Source organism: Podarcis bocagei (assembly GCF_964188305.1).
Source record: "Podarcis bocagei genome assembly, chromosome: 13".
NCBI classification, from domain to species: Eukaryota; Metazoa; Chordata; class Lepidosauria; order Squamata; family Lacertidae; genus Podarcis; species Podarcis bocagei.
The window spans coordinates 38,986,343-39,005,563 of NC_138138.1; the positions used below are offsets into that span (position 1 = coordinate 38,986,343).

The window sequence follows — 19,221 nt, forward strand, 5'->3', positions numbered from 1 at the left end:
AGCGACGAGGAGAAATTGTGCCTGAACTTGGGAGACTGCAGAGGTGGCATCGTTCCACACAGCAATCTGCTGCAGCCATCACCGGGAACAAACTGTGATGTCTTAATGGACACAGAGGACCGAGCCATAAACATGGTATCTACATGTTCAGGATGGATTGTGCTGTGCTAGAGAATTCTCGGGTAACTCTTTTTGGCATCCCAATAGTGCAGCTGAATTATTAGTGTAAGGGAGAAGTGAGATACACCATTATTTTTCACACAACTGCCTAGATGCAGTCATTTCTGGGTTGGGACGCACCATCACACCACAGGCACAAGGACTCAACATTCAAAAGCATGTGAAAGATTTTATTGTTTGCAAAGTCAGAGGACACCCAGTACAAGAATGGTGGGGAGGGCAAGCTGGAGGAAAAGAGGAGGGGCTTTCAGGAACTGAGCTGCATTGCACAAATTCCCCTGGCAGCAGTTGGTGACCAAACTGTAGGTTACCCCCATGTGGGCAACAGGTTGCTCTTTGCCACAGTTGATGGATCGAGTACAACCCTTGTTTTGGATCATTGATACCCCCAAAGCAGCTCCTTGACCCACAAAGCAGTCTTCATCTTCGGCACAACTCATCTTGGTGGCTGGGCATTTGGCTGAGGCAGTGATGTCACAAAAGTAGCATTCCTTGGAAAATATGGAGGGCAACACACAGACCAGAAGATATACAAGGCCCAAGTGCATAGGATGCTTCATCACTTGCTGCTTGAGAGTTCTTTCCTAAGTAACAGAATTGAAGATGCTCGTGACTTTCTAAAATCCTCTCCACCAGCTGTTTTATTTTATTTCTCCACCTCTCTTTTTTGTGGCTTCAGAGAATTCAGAAGTAGAGTTGTCTTGTTTTTCAAGCCCTGTTTTCCAGTAAAATGAATAGTCTTGATTTCCTGGTCCCAGAAAAGAAAAAAATTCTCAGCTGGTGGCTGTAGGTTTTCTGAAATGCAGAAACTTGTTTTTTCAACAGGTTGGATCCCAGCTTTCTCTTCTTTCAAAGGAAGCTCTTAACCACGTGGTTAATGTGGAACCTCTACCATGTGGTTTTCAAAAACCAATAGTACTACTACCCAGCTTGACTTTATTCATCACTAAACCAGATTCCTTGCATTTTGTAGATCTGGCTTTTCTTGAGATACAGGAATCTTACACAGAGGAAGCTTACTTAGCTTTGGAAATGAGTTACAATGTCAGATCAGTCTGTGCTTCCCAAATAGCAGCTTTCTTTCCAGGAGCAAATAACAGAGACAGCTTTAGATCTCCTAGTTCCAGAAATGTAAGTCCTCACTGATGAACGCATAACTCAAAAGTCCTTAGGACTGTCTGGCCTCCAGTGGAGATACTCCATGCCCTGCAGCTTCAAAACAAATATTTTGCTTGATCTGCATGGGATTCCCAGAAAGTCAGTGTCAGCTGGGGTTTTTTTTTGAGCTTCAGTAACTCAGTACACAAAGCTCCAAAACCAGGTCCTAACTCTTGTGTTTCTCTGTCTACGAAGCACGTAGTACCAATAAATCCACAGCAACTCTGCAACTCTGACCCACTCAAGGGATAGAATGAACGTTGGGCATCAGCCTAGCAGAATTTGATGGCTGCTTAAGCAACAGCATCACAATGGATGCCAAAAGCTCATTGGCAGATTCCATGGAGGACTTCCAGTTTAAGCCTCTTGAGGTCACAGGTGGTGACATCACTTTGATGACGTTACAGAAGGAAGGAGAACAACACATTGCGGAAGTATCACCATATATAGAAGACCAGGCAGCAGTGTAGGGCAAATGTGGTACTGTCTCACCAAACTCAGCCTCCCCTCAGCCAGTTCCCTGCTGCCTGCCTGCCTATATACAACAACCCCAGATGTTGGTCTTGACTGTCAGCTTCCTCCTCTTTAGTAAAAGGTAAAGAGACCCCTGACCATTAGGTCCAGTGACCGACTCTGGGGTTGTGGCGCTCATCTCGCTTTACTGGCCGAGGGAGCCGGCGTACAGCTTCCGGGTCATGTGGCCAGCATGACTAAGCCGCTTCTGGAGAACCAGAGCAGCGCACGGAAACGCCGTTTACCTTCCCGCCGGAGCAGAACCTATTTATCTACTTGCACTTTGATGTGCTTTCGAACTGCTAGGTTGGCAGGAGCAGGGACCGAGCAACGGGAGCTCACCCCATTGCGGGGACTCGAACCACCGACCTTCTGATTGGCAAGTCCTAGGCTCTGTGGTTTAACCCACAGCGTCACCCACATCCTGCCCGCCTCCTCTTTAGTTTTACCTAAATTCAGCAAAGCTAGAATCATTTTGCTCTGCTTGTTGCTGGCTCTGCCGCCACCTGCTGCTGGCCTCCTTGCCTTCTGCGCAACCAGCTCCAATGGGCAGCAGCCACCACTGTGTCCTTGAGAAATGAGATACAGTGCCTTAATTCCTAGGCTCCAATGGGCTCTTAAACACCACCTGTGGTTTAGAGCTGAGTGGAATGTGGAAGAAACTAGGAAATGAATCAGTTTCTGCTGAAACTAAAGATTGATCTATGGCTGAGTTGTCACTCTCTAGGAAATCTGCTAATGGATGCCAGCAAGTCCTGGAACCAATTAGGAAGGAGTCCTGTCAAGTAATAATCCCAAATCCCTGGCCAAAATCCAGCTAATTTCAGCACCGTCACAGGCTCTCTCTGCTGACAACGGAGAACTAAAGCAGAAAAGGCCGTATTTCCAGTCACATCAAAACAAATACTAAAGTTGCACTGAAACAAACAATCATATGTAATTTGAAGTCCCTGGGAGAAGGACGCTTTGTCGGTGGCAGGTATTTCGTGCCCCAAGACATGCATCAACCCCTCGTGTGGGAGGTTGTAGTCACAGAGATCCATCTCCTATATGGGATGCCATCTTTTCTGCCATGCAAAGAGAGGCTCTTTAACACATTAAACATGTGTATGACAGGCAGAAATGGAACAGAGGTAGCGTTCCCCAGCAGTGTGCTGTCAAAAAGCATCGCTTGTTGTATTCTTGCCTGTCATGTGGCTCGTTAAAGACACAGAGGCTGCCTCTACAAAAGGTGGTAACTCTAGTTTTCTACCGAGTCTGGCAGTCTTCACTGTGAGTAATTATAGGGGGAACAGGAGCTGAGTATGTAGCATGAAAATAGAATGAGATGCAATTATTCCAGGAAAGAAATGGGGGAGGGTGCAACATCCATGCCAGCTCCAGATTTTAAGGGCCCATGGACAAGCCGTACTCTGTGGGTCCCCTTAACTTGAAAGAGGCAAAGTGCGGAAGGCAAAACATGGTCTCAGGCAGCTTCCAATCTTGGAGTAAAACACTCAGAGCAGGCGTAGGAAACCTTTGGCCCTCCACATACAACTCCCATCAGCCTTAGCAAGCATAACCAATGGAGCAGTAGTTCAGGAACTTCCGGAGGGCCAAAGGTTCCTCACTCCAGAGGCATGATGGGGACACTTTCTCCAGTGCAGCCACTAAAGGCCAAACCACCAGGCATAGGTGCAGGACCTTGTAGCCCCTTCCCTTTCCCAAGCAACAGTGCCAAAGTAGCCTTTAGTCCCCTCCATGCATTTTCTACAGCAGGCTCACTTCTGCAAATGGAGCAAAGCTCGGAACAGTCACAGCTGCCAACTTTAGCTTCTCAGAGTGGGGATGGGTGAATCTGTCAGCCTCTTAGTTTACAACAGTTTATTATGTTTATGTTTATTAAAGTCCTCATGAAGATTCATTAGAATTTAAGTGCAAATGTATCTCAATATACACATTTTTGTATGCAATTTTGCCTGATGTACACATTTTTGCAAAAAGTTTTGCCTATTGTAATGCATTCTTATATCTTATTTCCCCAAATGCCTGCATTTATCTACACACTTTGCAGTACAATGTGCAATTTTTGTATACATTACTGTCTGGGGAAAATTCAGAGGAGTGTGAATTTTGAAGGCTGCCTGTGTTTTGGTTCACGTGTTTTGGAAAGGGCAAATTAGGTAAGTTTGACTTTCAATGCAAACTGAATCAAATCCCCCCCCCCCAGTCCCTTCTCCAAAGTGTCTGAGTCCCACATAGGTCCAGAGGCACCCTGAGAATCAAAGAGTGCAGGTGTGACTCTTTAAAGCTTTGCTCCATTTGCAGCAGCTCACGCACTGCAAAAATGCTCTTTAAGAAGAGGTAAGGAGAACTCCTTACCTGTAGCTGCCAGTGATCACGACTTCCCCGTCAACCAGGACAAATTTCTCCTTCACGGTCCCTGTGACCTGCTTCTGCTGTCTGCTTTGAAAAGTGCAACCCCGGATGACTCGGACTCTCAGATTCTAAAAAGGGGTTGAACAATTATATAGAAACGGCCACTACATTTCCCCTGCACTTCATTGTTCAGTCGTGTCCGACTCTTCGTGACCCCATGGACCAGAGCACGTCAGGCACCCCTATCTTCCACTGTTTTCCTGCACTCCTTCTGGGCAAAAGGAGTGCTTGCATCCCACTTACAAAAACCCAACTTGAGTAAGGAACTGGTCCTGGAATTCCCCCCAAACCCATTGAAAAATACCTGCTTTGCTGCTGCTGCTTCTTTTGAGGCTGCAATCCTGTACCCAGTTACCTAAGGGTATGCCCCATTGAATTCTGCATGTCTCACTTCTGAGTAGACTATACAGGTTTGCACTGTGTATCTAAATAATAATAATAATAATAATGGCAGTGTCCCTTCTTATGCACCTCCTTGGGGACCTCATTCCAAAGGCACCACAAACCAACCTTTGCCCCTATTATTTTAGCAAAGTCTGCTAGTGATTCCTTGTTTTTTGGAAAGCACAGGAGGTGAGAGTCAACTGAGATGCAGCTGCCTCTGCCTCTGGGGGTGGAGAGACCTGCACAGAACCAAAGCCCTCCCCATCTCACCTCTGTGTGACGGACATTAAGGCACGTTTTCTCAGCCATGGTGAGGAAGGAGGCAAGATGCTCTCTGCTGAGAATGATGTAGGCGGGGACTCGGCGCCTGAGTGCTGCATCATACAGATCTAAGAGGATGTCAGGGTCCGTGAAAACATCCATGACAATGGCAATCACCTGGAGGACAAACAGTTTGGCTTGTGGGATATATAACTAGACAGAAGTCATGCAATTTTGCTTTCAGAATTAAATACCCCCAAATCAACAGTGATGAGAGCCAAGTCAGGTGTGTGCATTGTATGCACAGTGACTCGATTTGCATCCTTACTGTTGAATGAGCAAATATATCGCTAGCTTTTGTTCTGAGTCTTCCCCCTCCCTCGTGAGCCTCCCTTCTGGTTGCTTACTGAAGGAAATTTGAGATTTCTTTCCAAGGTGGGCTTACAAAGAAAGTGGTTAATTCAAGCATCTGGAATGCCAGTTATGTCCATTTGTACTGGTGTTGCAACCCCTTAAGTGACTGATCGATCAGATTCATATATTAAAAAGCATTCCCCTCTTCACTCTCACACAGGAGAGAATACCTCTTTTAAGATGGTGCCTGCTGTAACATATATGTGCACTGTCTAAAGCAGTGTTGGGGAATCTGGCCCTTCAGGTGTTTTTTGACTCCAGCGTCCATCAGCCCAAGCCAACATGGCTAATGACCAGGGCTGATGGGAGTTGTGGTCCATCTACAGGTCAACAGGTTCCCCATCTTGAATCTAAAAACCAAAATACAATTTCTTTCACTAAACTGCCATTTTAACCTTGTATGGATTTGATTTTTGTATTTAATTTAGTGAGATTTCTTAATTTGGGTGGTAGTATGTTGGTACTGAAATTGATGCCGTGTGTGTGTGTGCAGCTGGAAAGAAATACTTAGACGTGATTATGATACTAAGATGGACTGCATGTTTGCTTCTGACCTCTATCCTACTTGCTGAACCTGTAAATCTGTAAATACACCAGTACAGAGCACCATAAATCTCCCATCCTCTCACTTCCAAGGAAATTGATTAGGGTAAAAATGCTCTGTATTTCCCTCCACTTTGTGAAGGGGGAACACAAAGATAGGAATGATGACAATAAATAAATAAAACCCTGCACAGACAAAAATGGCTCTCAACATGTTTTGAGGAAACTCTCTAGAGGTGGAGTGGAGCGGAATTTAGAGCAAAATCCTGTATGTGTCAGTTTGGAAAGTAACTCTACCAACTTCAGTGCTGCTTACTCCCAGGTTAGTGACTGCATGTTTGCTTCTGACCTCTATCCTACTTGCTGAACCTGTAAATCTGTAAATACACCAGTACAGAGCACCATAAATCTCCCATCCTCTCACTTCCAAGGAAATTGATTAGGGTAAAAATGCTCTGAATTTCCCTCCACTTTGTGAAGGGGGAACACAAAGATAGGAATGATGACAATAAATAAATAAAACCCTGCACAGACAAAAATGGCTCTCAACATGTTTTGAGGAAACTCTCTAGAGGTGGAGTGGAGCGGAATTTAGAGCAAAATCCTGTATGTGTCAGTTTGGAAAGTAACTCTACCAACTTCAGTGCTGCTTACTCCCAGGTTAGTGATTATAGGATCACAGTCTGCATCTGCTCAGTTGAGCTGCAGCAGAAAAGTTCTCCCAAGTGGTGGTGGTTTAATTTAATTTCCCGAAGATAGAGCTTCCTTGAAGCACACTGAGAAGCAATACTATTTGTGCCATTGTTTTTGATCCTTTTTTTACTGTGGATCACAAATCACACTCACAATATAGGGGGGCAGTTTTGAGAGAGATGAGAGATAAAAAGAGAAAGAGAGCGGGGGTTGTTGTGAAGTAATTATGTGGAAATGTATGTTTTAGAAATGCACCTTTGGCTAATGTGGCTATCCTCCTCCATATCCACAACATCTAGAAGGATGCTGCTACCTGTCCTCAGTACCTTGTTGGCTTGCTGGATGTATCTTCGCACCAGCTCCTTGATGTGGGGCGCTCCCTCTCCTGGTGGGTGGGTATAGACCTCCACACGGGTAATCCCTTTCCAAACGCTGTTCTCTGGCCACCCTAGCTCCAGCTCTGGGGTAGGCTCGTCCGAACGTCCAGGCCAGTAGCTGAGGCTTGATCCCTTGCCCCCGTGGCCACCATTGCCAATTCCACCTGGCGAGGGAGCCCGCGAGTCTTCTACAGCTGCCTTCAGTTCTTGCAGCTCTCCATCTGACAGAAAGGGGCGCAGCTTTTCCTGGGAGACGCACTCCTTAAATGCCTCTTCGCCTTTAGCGAGCAGCGCTTCGAGGGCTACCCGCTGACCCTCACAATAATAAAATTCAGGGTTCGATTCCGTTACTTTAGCATACGGCTCTTCGCTCTCCAAGCAGAGGACCTGGGAACCTGCCATGGCCTTTGGGGAAAGGGCATTAAATTATACAGTACCCACAACTCTACCCTGTAACCAGAGTGGGCCTTTCCAAACCCTCTGGGTATGCAGCCATATAATCTTGCATCCTTGACCTAAAATTCTTCTGTCATGTCAAAAAAGAAACAGCGTGCCCTGCTCCTGCCTCTTTAACAGAATTTCTGTGTGTGGATTTTAGCCTCTGAAGCTGTTCAGGGCATAGAGATAAAGAATGATCATTGTTCATGGGACAGCCCCAGTGGCTAGTTCAACCATAACTTTCACCGTTTTCAGGTGGCCTAACTGCCTTAGTTTCACTTTCTAAACCCTGATAGTACACTGGATTATTCTAATGCTGGATACCGGGACTCACGACCTCCTTCCACCCCTTGTCCAGATAAGCCTAAAGTTGACTCTGCATCTCAGTTTACCACATCCATAACTCCTTATCACCTGCTCTCTATTTACATTCATGGGAACTATCATATAGGCAACCTGTTTTCATGGTACATGTCAAAATAGTGTTGGCACCCCTAGATTCCAAATCTCAGCCTCACGAAGAGTATAATTTGATTCTAAAACCCTTTTAACCCTAAACACAATATGATCTACATCCAAAGGTATGAGTAACGGTAGTTATCCTGGTAATCACAGCTCAAAAAATATGTCCGGGGGTGGATGGGGAACAGCCGTAAAATGCAAAACAAATACCCAAAGTACCAGTTGTACTAACTAGTGCTAGAGCTGGTGGCCACACAACTGTTTGCCTGTTACTCTAGCATCTCCTTGAATCATAATTCAAGGTTGTGCCACCTCTACAAACAAAAGAAACCTACTTGAGCTGTCACCCACTTCAGTTTGTGAATTGTCTTCGTTCCCACTGGTGGAAATTATGGGAAATTCATTTGAAACTAAGAGCCTGTGGAACAAATCTCTAGTCGGGCTGTCAGCTCTCTTGTATGCAACTGGACTCTGCAATCTTTATGATGTGGGATGACGAGATTAGCAGAATGTGGGGCAGGAGGAAACTCTTGCTTAGTAGGCAAAGACTAAAGGGAACCAGCAAGCTGTGTGACACTTGGGTGGACAGGGAGGTCTAGAAGGTTAGAACAGTGAGAATAATACAAGCTGGGCTCTCTGGTTGGGGGTTGAGCCTATTGGGCTTAAAAAACAGCACCCAAGAGCATAAATCTCCTAGGTTCTCTTGTTGAGTTTGTGGAACAGTGCATCAACCGGCATAATATTATCTTGTCTTGCCAGGTAACCTTTCAAGGCACATCTCGAGAACAGTAGTTCTTTCTCTGACGTCTTCTGCCAGTCTGTGCAATCCTCTTTTTTGCAGCTTCAGACAATTATTTTTTTACAAAAAGGAAATACACCTCCTACACATTCACAAAGCCGAAACCTTCTTCCCAGAAGTTCATTTGGAGAAACCACTACTCGTCCTTCCACTTGCAGACACTTTCCCACACTTGCAGAAAATGGCTGTGTGAGAGAGTAGAAGCATCTCAAAGTGATTAATCAAAGAGTTCCAACTTTCCTAGGTCCAGTTGTTTCTGGTGAGAAGTGTCGTCTTCTGTTACGGGCCAGACGTCAGAAGTTATCCTCACCTAGGCAATGAGAATATTCTGCCCCAGTTATCTGCTAGGATGATTGCTATTTTCTGTGAATAAACAACTGGGAAATGTCTCTGGCTTTATTACTTTCCTTAAGTGATTGAGCAGTGGGAAGTACTTGGTTAAAGCAAATAATGTGTCAGCTTTGAGGGTCTAGGTCACCCCAAAGGTGGAAATTCCCACAGTCCTTGGCCAATGGCAGTCTGTCAGTTCCTGGAACAAGTGCCTTAAGCAGACCCAATGAATGAAGAAGAAATTAAAATCCCATGCCGGCCAGACTCTCTAGCCAATCAACCAGTGAAATAATATTCTGTTCTTAGCCTATGAGGATGAACAGTGCATCCCTGCTGACTGGTGAATTAGCATTATGAAATCTTTCCTCCTTTTATCCAAGGAAGAGTTTAAGGTTGCCGATTCTTCTTAGCCAATCAGCTTTCAAAATTAAGCACTGGGATTTTCATCCAATGAACAGGAGCACATGTCCTCTTTTTACCTGCTCAGCTTCTTAGATCTCAGCCATTCAGATGTGTGACAGGGTCACAACTGAACATATCTTCTGCAGGCTGATTTTCCTGTTATGCAGTGGGTGGAAATTTCTTTCCCAGGGAGGTGAGGAGGAAGCCACCAGTTTAAAGAAGGGCGTCCTTTCACAGCTGCAGGTGCATCTCCTCGGTTGAATCGGGGGGCATCCCTTTGTACGGCCACAGTTCCTAAAGCATGCAAGAAGAGTAGGGGAATAGTATAATGAGATTGTTCTGCTTGTGTTTCTCCAGAAGAGTGAAGGAAATAGTACTTTACAAGATTGTGGTGGACTTCCTTGAGAAAACAGCCACTCCTGTTTCACTGCCTGTCCAACCCAAGCCTGCCAGGTACGTTAGGTGCCACACAGGAAATTGCAGATAAGATTATATTACCTTGTTTATTTAGAACCCCACCTTTATGGCGAGTTAGGGGGCTATATAGAAACCAAAGGAAGCAGAGACTCTTGGGTCCTCTACAAAGAGAGGAGGGTGTAACATACAGTGCAGGGGTTTGAGTGCTGGGCTGAGATCTGGAAGGCCAGGGTTCAAATGCCCACTCAGCCATGAAACTCACTGGGTGACATGGGGCCAGCCACCATCTCTCAGCTTAACCGCCCTCACAGGGTTGTTGGGAGGGTGAAATTAGGTTGGTGAGAACTTGGCACACCACTTTTTAGCTCCTTGGAGGAAAGTTGCGACATGAAAGTAATGATAAAATAAATATTAATTAAGGAGCCGTAAGTCAGGATGATTTTTAAAAAAATATATTCATAAGGCCATCAAACCATCTTGGAGTCATGTTCCCGTTCCACCCATTCATTTCCAGAGAAAATCCTGGACTATGCCCACCCGCTTTAGAGACACCGCACTTTTCAGTCAGGAGTTTTCTCGTAATCTGTCTCTAAATGTCTGTGACAGGAACTGATGCAGCGATAGGGAAAGTTTGCCCAACCTGTTGAATTTCTGCCAGCTTTAAAAGCACAAGAGCCACCCAAGCAAATGGGGAAAGGCAGGGAGGGGGGAAGCTGTGATTCTAATCCATTAAAAAGCTTCTCCCTAGGGTGATGGATTATAATATGTAGCATAGATGCCTTTTACAATTGCAGAGAAGGCCAGCAACACAACTTCTGCCTTTGACACAACTATTAAAGGTACAGGGTCCCCTACCTATTTTACAACTGGTTCACATCACTTTCCTCTCCAGCAGCCTGTATTCTTCCATCCTTCGTTCCTCTCCTTAACTCTGTAGGACTCAAATCTCCCTTCTCCAAAAACACATGAGACCTAACTTAATAGCTGCTCCCGCAAGTTACTTAGGTGTTGTTGTTTTTCGCCTTTACCAACACAGCAGACACCAGCTCCTTTGCGAAGGAGTAACAAGCAAAAACCTCATGCTCTCCGCCCACCCTACTAGGAGACCTCGCTAAACTATCCAGTTCATTCTTCCTTTTTCACACCGCATACCTGCTTGCTTAGGAGTTCCGGGTGTATATCCTCTTTTAAGTCCCCTGTTTATTGCTCTTCCTCATGAGATGCTGTATACAGGACTGTGCTCAGAGGGAAGCCATGGAATGCCCAACACACTCTCTCTCTCTCTCTCTCTCTGTCCAAACCGACTTTAGGAGTTGTCTTCAGCAGCTGCCCTTCCTGCGCTTGTTGCCAGGTGGAGAGTAGAAGCAGCTCACCGATCCCGGAAGCCCAGGGATTGATTATTTGCAAAGCACCTGTTAGGAGTCTGGCTGCCAAGGTAGCTTAGAGGAATCGCCCTCCCCTGTAAGCAAACAATGCAGCCTGCGGAGAATTTTAATTAATGAGACAATTGCATACCAAGCAGGGGTGGGGTGGGAGAGAGAGAGGTGAGCTCTGGTTGTCCCCTTCATTTGCATGACTAGGGGTGTAGGCAACACCCCCTCTTTTCTCCTTGGCTCTTGGGATATCTGCATGATCAGATCACACTTGGAGCCATGTCTCCAGACACAGGACATTTATGCACAAACATTGCTTTGGAGTGTGGGTGGTAATACGCATTTAGTTCCCATTTGTTGCACCTGTATGCACTTTATCCCTCAAGGCTGCATGAAGGTGATTGTCCGCTTCTCAAGAGACCAGTTGGCTGCTTTCTGTGATGTCATTCATTGTGAGTGATATAACTTCCCCTTTGTCCAAGTACCCATACGGTTTTGGAAATTTTAAAAATTTAATTTAAAGGGTAAGGTAAAGGGACCCCTGACCATTAGGTCCAGTCGTGACCAACTCTGGGGTTGCGGCACTCATCTTGCTTTATTGGCCGAGGGAGCCGGCGTACAGCTTCTGGGTCATGTGGCCAGCCTGACTAAGCCGCTTCTGGTGAACCAGACCAGCGCACGGAAACGCCATTTACCTTCCTGCCAGAGTGGTACCTATTTATCTACTTGCACTTTGACGTGCTTTCGAACTGCTAGGTTGGCAGGAGCAGGGACCGAGCAACGGGAGCTCACCCCGTTGCGGGGATTCGAACCACTGACCTTCTAATCGGCAAGTCCTAGGCTCTGTGGTTTAACCCACAGTGCCACCCACGTCCCATAAAACTTAATATACATATCCTTAATTCTGTAGATTTTGTGTTTTCTCCTAGTCAATGATTTGGTGGTTGTGCTCATCTACCATTTCATTATAAATTGTGAAAGGGCAGTAAATCGACCCCACTCCTATGCTCCACCAGTTTAGGAATTTTAAACCTCTTTGGAGACTGTGAACAGGCCATAACTTAATGGCAAAGCATCTGCTTTGCTTGGAGGTCCAACTCTGGGAGCCTTCTGACAATTCCCTCACTGCAAGAAGTGAGGTTACAGGGAACCAGGCAGAGGGCCTTCTCAGTAGTGGCTCCCGCCCTGTGGAACGCCCTCCCATCAGATGTCAAGGAAATAAACAACTATATGGCATTTAGAAGACATCTGAAGCAGCCCTGTATAGGGACGTTTGTAATGTTTGATGCTTTATTGTGTTTTTAACATTTTGTTGGGAGCCGCCTAGAGTGGCTGGGGCAATCCTGTCAGATGGGTGGCATATAAAGAATAAAATTATGATGATGATATTGATGCAGAAGATTCCAGATTCAATTGCTGGCCTGCAGGTAGGGCTGGGGGTCCACCCCGACTGAAATCCTGGATTGCTGCTGCCAGTCAGTGTAGCTGTCTAGCTAGAATGAGCAATGGTCTGGCTTAGTTTAAGGCAGCTACTTCCTATGCCCTGCTGTGCTGGAGTGCACATCTAGCCAGGCTTTGTTTCTACGTAGAAGAAAGGGATGAACAGTAGCAAAGCAACCGTCTTACGCTAATATGTCACTTATATGTACAGATAGGGATAATGTGTTACTGTTACAGTGGTGCCCCGCAAGACGAACGCCTCGGAAGACGAAAAACTCGCTAGACGAAGGAGTTTTTCGTTTTCTTAGCCGCTTCGCAAGACACATTTCCTTATGGGCTTGCTTCGCAAAACGAAGCTTGCCCCACAAGCTCCGGGGATAGTGGGGAAGCGCAGTGCGTCTTCCCCGCTGTCCCCGGACCTCTTTTGAAGCAAGGGGCGGCAACGGGGAGAAGATCGCTTCTCCCTGTTGCCAGCCCCGCAATCTCTGGGGACAGGGGAAGGCGCGCGCACCTTCCCCTCTCTCCCTGGACCCCTTTTGAACCAAGGGGCGGCAACGGGGAGAAGCGATTCTCCCCGCTGCCCCTTCCCTTGCTTTAAAACAGGTCCGGGGACAGAGGGGAAGGCGCGCGGCGCTTCCCCTCTGTCCCCGGACGGTCTCCATAGGAACGCATTGATTGATTTTCAATGCATTCCTATGGGAAACCGTGCTTCGCAAGACGAAAAACTCGCAAGAAGAAAAAACTTGCGGAACGAATTAATTTCGTCTTGCGAGGCACCACTGTATAAACAACTTTTGCAGAGACTTTTGCAAAGGCAATTGCAACATTACCAGCATTCTAGTCTCTCATGGGGCCTCCCCATTTCCCTTCTCAACCGTTCTGTAGGCCCAGGGAGATGTCCTACTACATAATTTGTTAATCAAATGGATCATCCTTTAAAATTTCTCTCTATCTCACACTCACGCCTGTGTTTTGAATATATTTGGGCTTCATCTCTCTTCTACCTCCCTCCCATCTATCCCTTCTACACACAGGGTCCTTTCTCAGAGGGAGGCCACCAGGCTTCTTGCTTGGGTTCTGGCTGTGTTTGCCCATCCCAGGATACAGCAGATAGGATTCTGCAATAAACTGTGAAAAATTACAGCAATTTGCAAGAGCCCATCTGAGCCCAAGCCGTGAATAACTTGAATGGGAAGCTGGCTTTTCTGCCAATGTTCCTGGTGTCGAAAAAAACAAAACTTCTTCACATTTGGGGTTACTCACTGGCATGAGGAAACAATGGCCCGACACGATACTCTCTGTTTGTGGCTCCAAGGAGGTGGATAATTGTCAACATTGCATACCAGTTTACTCTCTTTGGAAAGAATTGCTTATAGATCTTCTGCTCAAACAACCACCACAGTCCTGAGCTTTTACTCAATGGCAAACGATAATGTTCAAATTGGGTCTGTTTGTGGTGGCAGCTGCAAAAATCAGATGCAATTTTGTTAAATTAAATCTGTGTTGCTGAGAAAATCATCTAAAGTAATCAGCTGCCTATGTTACTCTTCATTTGTTTTTCTAGTTGCGGTTATTTGCATCATTATGCCACCTGTCAAAACTGGATTCTTTCTATTTATTGTTTTTCTGTCCGAGTTATTTGTTACAGCAGTTTTTGCCATTTAAAACAAGGTGTTTGTACAGGCTGTTTACTTTGGGATTATTGCTCAGGTTTAATTTTATTTATTTATTTATAAATGCACTCCTACAATCTGTTTGTTTTCTGATCATTACTCTGGTTTAGATTGGTTTTTTATTTATAGATGTATTTTCTGTCGGCAATCCTACAGGTGCAGGGAGAGTGTTCAGTGCCCTTGGGAGAGCATTAGAAAGTTCAGGTTGAAAGAGTGTTTTGACTATATGCAATTTTGGTTTTATGCGCTATTCCCAGAATGCAACCCCTGCATAAGTTGAGAGTTGACTTGTTTCCTTTGAACCAGCCTGCAAAAAAAGCAAGGGGCAAGGATGGTTGTCGTTTACACACCTTAAGTAATAATATGCCATTATACTAGTTTTTGTCTTCCCCCACAGATAAATGACACTGAACTTCAGTCCAGGCCCTCTTGGTCCCAGAATATTTCACATTTACATTTCAACAGTTTCCTTATCCTAGTACTTATACACATGGCTGGGGAAAGGGGCGGGGATTGTGAGGTTAGACTGAGGGAAAGGAAATGCAGAAAAGTACAGACATTGTTAAGTAACTAATTAGCAGCAGCAATTTGCGAATCATAAAATGGAGTGGCTGTACATGTCCCAGAATTCTTTGCAACTCTCTAGGGCAGATGGTGTATAAGTTCCTCCACAATGAAGTTGATGGATGGCTGCAATGATAACTGTTTTTTTCTGAGATGGTGGAGATGGGCTCCATGATAGTTATATACACAACATCCAGGATTATAGGCAGCATGCCAGAGAATACTGATTGCTGGAACAACAGGAAGATTTGTCCTATTTGTGGGCTTCTCATAGGCATCCACTGACTGCTGAGGGAAGATAGATGCCCAGCTGGCTGGATCTTTAGTCTGATCCATCAAGCCTCTCCTTATGTCCTTAAGTAAAGGTAAAGGGACCCCTGACCATTAGGTCCGCTTATGACCGACTCTGGGGTTGCGGCGCTCATCTTGCTTTATTGGCCAAGGGAGCCGGCGTACAGCTTCTGGGTCATGTGGCCAGCATGACTAAGCCGCTTCTGGCAAACCAGAGCAGCGCAAGAAAACGCTGTTTACCTTCCCGCCGGAGCGGTACCTACTTATCTACTTGCACTTTGATGTGCTTTTGAACTGCTAGGTTGGCAGAAGCAGGGACCGAGCAACGGGAGCTCACCCCGTCGCGGGGATTCGAACCGCCAAACTTCTGATCGGCAAGTCCTAGGCACTGTGGTTTAACCCACAGCGCCACCCGCGTCCTTAAGGCTTCCCCAAATGAAGTCTGAAACTCACAGACCTAAAGCACTGATTCCTTGCCAATGCTATAGGGACAAAGAAAGCAGCATGACCTGTTCCGTAGAGATAATCTAACCAGGAAAATAAGAAACGGCCAAACCCAAATCTGACCTTTAATCCTAGTGGTGGTGAAACAAAAATGTAAAACTATCTGGGAATCTGGAAGCATTTTTATTGAGTTTTTTCTTTTTTAACCAGCACCAGGAAGCAAACTGCACCCCCAGCAAAGGAAAAACAACAGCACCTAACTAACTCCAAGGCAGGTAGAACCTGTTGTGTGAAATCTTTTCCTTCTACGGCCGCTTCCTGAATCTTCCAAGGAACTCTAGTGTTGTGGTTTCAAGACATACGTGGCCACTTACCACCCATCTTGCTGGACTTGGGGACTCTCTGCAAGGACTCGCAAATCCAGTGGCCCGCATTTGTTGCAGGATTTTTTTTTGCTGAATTAAATTTATTTGGACAGCTGCATATTACTGCACAGCAGGGGTTTGGACTAGATGACCCTCAGAGTCCCTTCCAAATCGATGATTCTATTATTCTTAGTAAACCTTTTAGATGGATATTGGCCATTGGGATGGACACTGCCATATAATATAATGCCGTATAAAATGCTTGAACCGAACCACCATTTTAATTTAGAAGAAGGGGAGTTTGGATTTGATATCCTGCTTTATCACTACCCGAAGGAGTCTCAAAGAGGCTAATATTCTCCTTTCCCTTCCTCCCCCACAACAAACACTCTGTGAGGTGAGTGGGGCTGAGAGACTTCAGAGAAGTGTGACTAGCCCAAGGTCACCCAGCAGCTGCATGCGGAGGAGCGGGGAAGCGAACCCGGTTCTTCAGATTACGAGTCCACCGCTCTTAACCACTACCAACAAATTGCAGAAAAGCAATGCATCAGTAGCCCTTAAAGGCTTTAGCCATGTTAATAGGCAGGGGAAAGTGCATGACCTTTGGTGTCTAGCTATCTGGCACCCAGATTTAGCACATCACACACACACACACACACACGAAGTATAATTAACTCGCAAAGGAGCCCAACTTGCCAGCTGCCTTCCTTTGATCTAGCAGTTCAGGTGTGGCAGGAGTTATTTTCATGAGTTTGCAGCAAGACTGTCCTAATTATGAGGCGGGGTAAAGGCACTGCAGGTAGAAGACTGTAGCAGCAGTAAATTTTATCTCAAATATGCATCTCCTGGGCCCTAACTTTCCCAACTCTAGTGGAGGGGGCATAACATTCAAGACAGCACCGTGGGCATGCTTACTGCTCAGCACCCCCAGGTTTCCTAGAGCAGTTTTTTTTTTTAAAAAAAAAGCCGCATCCTTGAAGCAAATATAAGAGATGGGCAGGCAACAAGGTATGGGTGGGAGAGTGAGAATACGAGACAGAGGAAGCTTTCAGACTGTCACTATTTCTAGGTAGAATTCAGTCACACACCAGCAAATTCAGGTTGCACAATTATAGTTGATTGGAAGGGCTTGTGCAACAAATCCACTTCTCCAAAAGATCAGTCTTTTTGCAATAAGGAATGTGAGCGGGAAATGCACTGGAAAGTGTGTGATAACATTGAACCTCGAAAACAAATCAGAATGAAAACTCATTAATTAGCCACTATTGTCTCATCTCCCTGAAAACAAATCAGAATAAATGCTCAGTAAAGCAGGTTGTCTGGAAGCATCCAGAGGCTGGCTCGGAAGAGTCAGGACAGAACAATAAATGGCTGTACCCAGATCTAGATCTGAAGCTAAAGAGCAGCAAGAGGAAGATCACACGAGTCCAGAAACCTACCAATTATGGGGGCTGATGTTACATGCTGCTATTTCTTACCATGCACAAAGAAGATTGTGAGGTCAGCTTCAAGTACCAGATTAAGGTGTACAGCTCAAGAGTCCTTTTTCTCTGGAGGGATACCCCTAAACATTTTGTAAATGTAAGTTTGGCCTTATTGAGGGGCAGTCTTTCAATATGAGTAGGAAAATGAGAGGACCCCTAAACATTTTTTTAGAAAACACTGCAGCTCAAGCCCCAGAGAGCACCAATTTAGGCCCAGTTCATGTTTTACCGGTGCAATTTGGCATTGGCGGTGGAAGCAACCTTGCTGTTGTTATTGATGGTGGTGATGATCTGTCTTTACTAAATTTGTACACTGGCTTTCACCACGAAGGGCTTGAGGCGATCTACAGAAGGGTAAATCAAAACAACATTAAAAGCTATGGAAACCAACCCAAATAAAGCAAAGAACAATGAAAACACAAAAAGGGACAGAAAGACAACAGTGACAACAGACCCAGACTAGCAACATGAAAGTGTCCATGCCTGTGGAACACCAGAAGGAAAGGAGCCAAGCACACAGCTGATGGAAGGACATCCCACAGTTCTGGGGTGGCAACTGAGTAGGCCTTGTTTATTTGCATGTAGTAGCATGGCCTACTGCTGCAAGATGGATCCCCTACCAGACAGCAGAAGTTTGGGGGGCTGCTGTATGCTCAGCCACCAAGTCCTGAGAACCAGACCTCTTCTTTTTCACCTTAGGGCGTGTTTTCATGGGGCTATTGACACAGAAATGTTGAGAAACAGAACCAAGGGAGTTGGCAGGCCTAACCAAAAGGGTTCCGTAATTGACGATGGGATTATGCCTGTCTCCTTAAGCATTTTAGCATGCCCGTAGTGTCTGTCATTGAAGCAACACAAAAATGTTTCCTCAGGGTAAAATATTGTGTGAACATAACCAGAGAAAAGATTGGCTTCTTGGGCCTCCAGAGGGCTGCTAAAAGGAGGAGGAGGTGGAGAAAGAGGAAGTGGAGAAAGAACTGGCACTAAATCCAGGGCAGGCGTTACCTAGGTGTCAAACGCCCACGTGCCCATGATGGCAAGAAAATTGTCCTTTCAATGGCACTTCCTGCTAAGACCTGCCTAATTTACTTCTCGCTACAGGATCTGAAGACGTGTGCTGAAATTTCTTGAGATGAAAGGGGAGAAAGGGTGGGGGGGAATTGATTTCCCCTGTGGAGGCAAACGAGCTAGGCCCAGCCCTGTTCCTGGGGTCTCTTCCCACTCCTGTCCTTGTGCAACTCCTCATGCCAGCATGGCATGGGGAGAAGTAGGTGGCGAACAAGAAAAGAGGCCCTGTTGGTTACCGTGGCACTCCCATCACCATGGAAACTGGATGATATTGCACACACTGGGAAACATCAGCTAATTGAGCAAAATTGCCAATACCCAGCCCCCCTCCTCCAGGCCGGATAAGCTCAGGGTGGGAGTGAGGAATCCAATGTGGAACTTGCAAAAAGCAGGGATCCCTCGCCTGGCATTGCCATGTGGCTGCCTCTGGGCTGGGGGCGGCTGTTTATATGCAAAAAGAGTGTCATGAAATGCGATCTGGGGCCTTTCCTGTCTCAGAGAGATGGCTGCAGTCCAGGGTTGGCAGAGAGGCAGCCTAGGAAGAGCAGGGAGAAAGCCTCGGGTTGGAAGATTGGAAGGGGGGGCAGTGTATATTGCTTACATGTCATATTTGAGGGTCCGAGGGAGAAGGGCAGGCATGGCGACTAGGCTGCAGCCTTTCCTACCCTGGCACCTCAGCGGATTCACTCTGGGAGCCCTTGACCTGAAATGTTGCAGCTGCCCTGCAGCC

General features: G+C 46.0%; 1 protein-coding gene across 1 annotated transcript in view; it reads right to left on the reverse strand.

The window, feature by feature from the left end:
• FAM83E (family with sequence similarity 83 member E) overlaps nt 1-11,210 on the reverse strand; it is a 22,173-nt gene extending 10,963 nt beyond the window's left edge. Inside the window, exons 1-5 of the mRNA XM_081169121.1 lie at nt 10,942-11,210; nt 9,450-9,666; nt 6,891-7,346; nt 4,924-5,091; nt 4,213-4,337 (exon numbers count right to left, since the gene is read on the reverse strand). Coding sequence (XP_081025247.1) covers nt 4,213-4,337; nt 4,924-5,091; nt 6,891-7,343 — 746 coding nt within the window. The 5' untranslated portion in view covers nt 7,344-7,346; nt 9,450-9,666; nt 10,942-11,210. The remainder of the gene's footprint in view (nt 1-4,212; nt 4,338-4,923; nt 5,092-6,890; nt 7,347-9,449; nt 9,667-10,941) is intronic.
• Between the last annotated feature and the right edge of the window lie 8,011 nt (nt 11,211-19,221).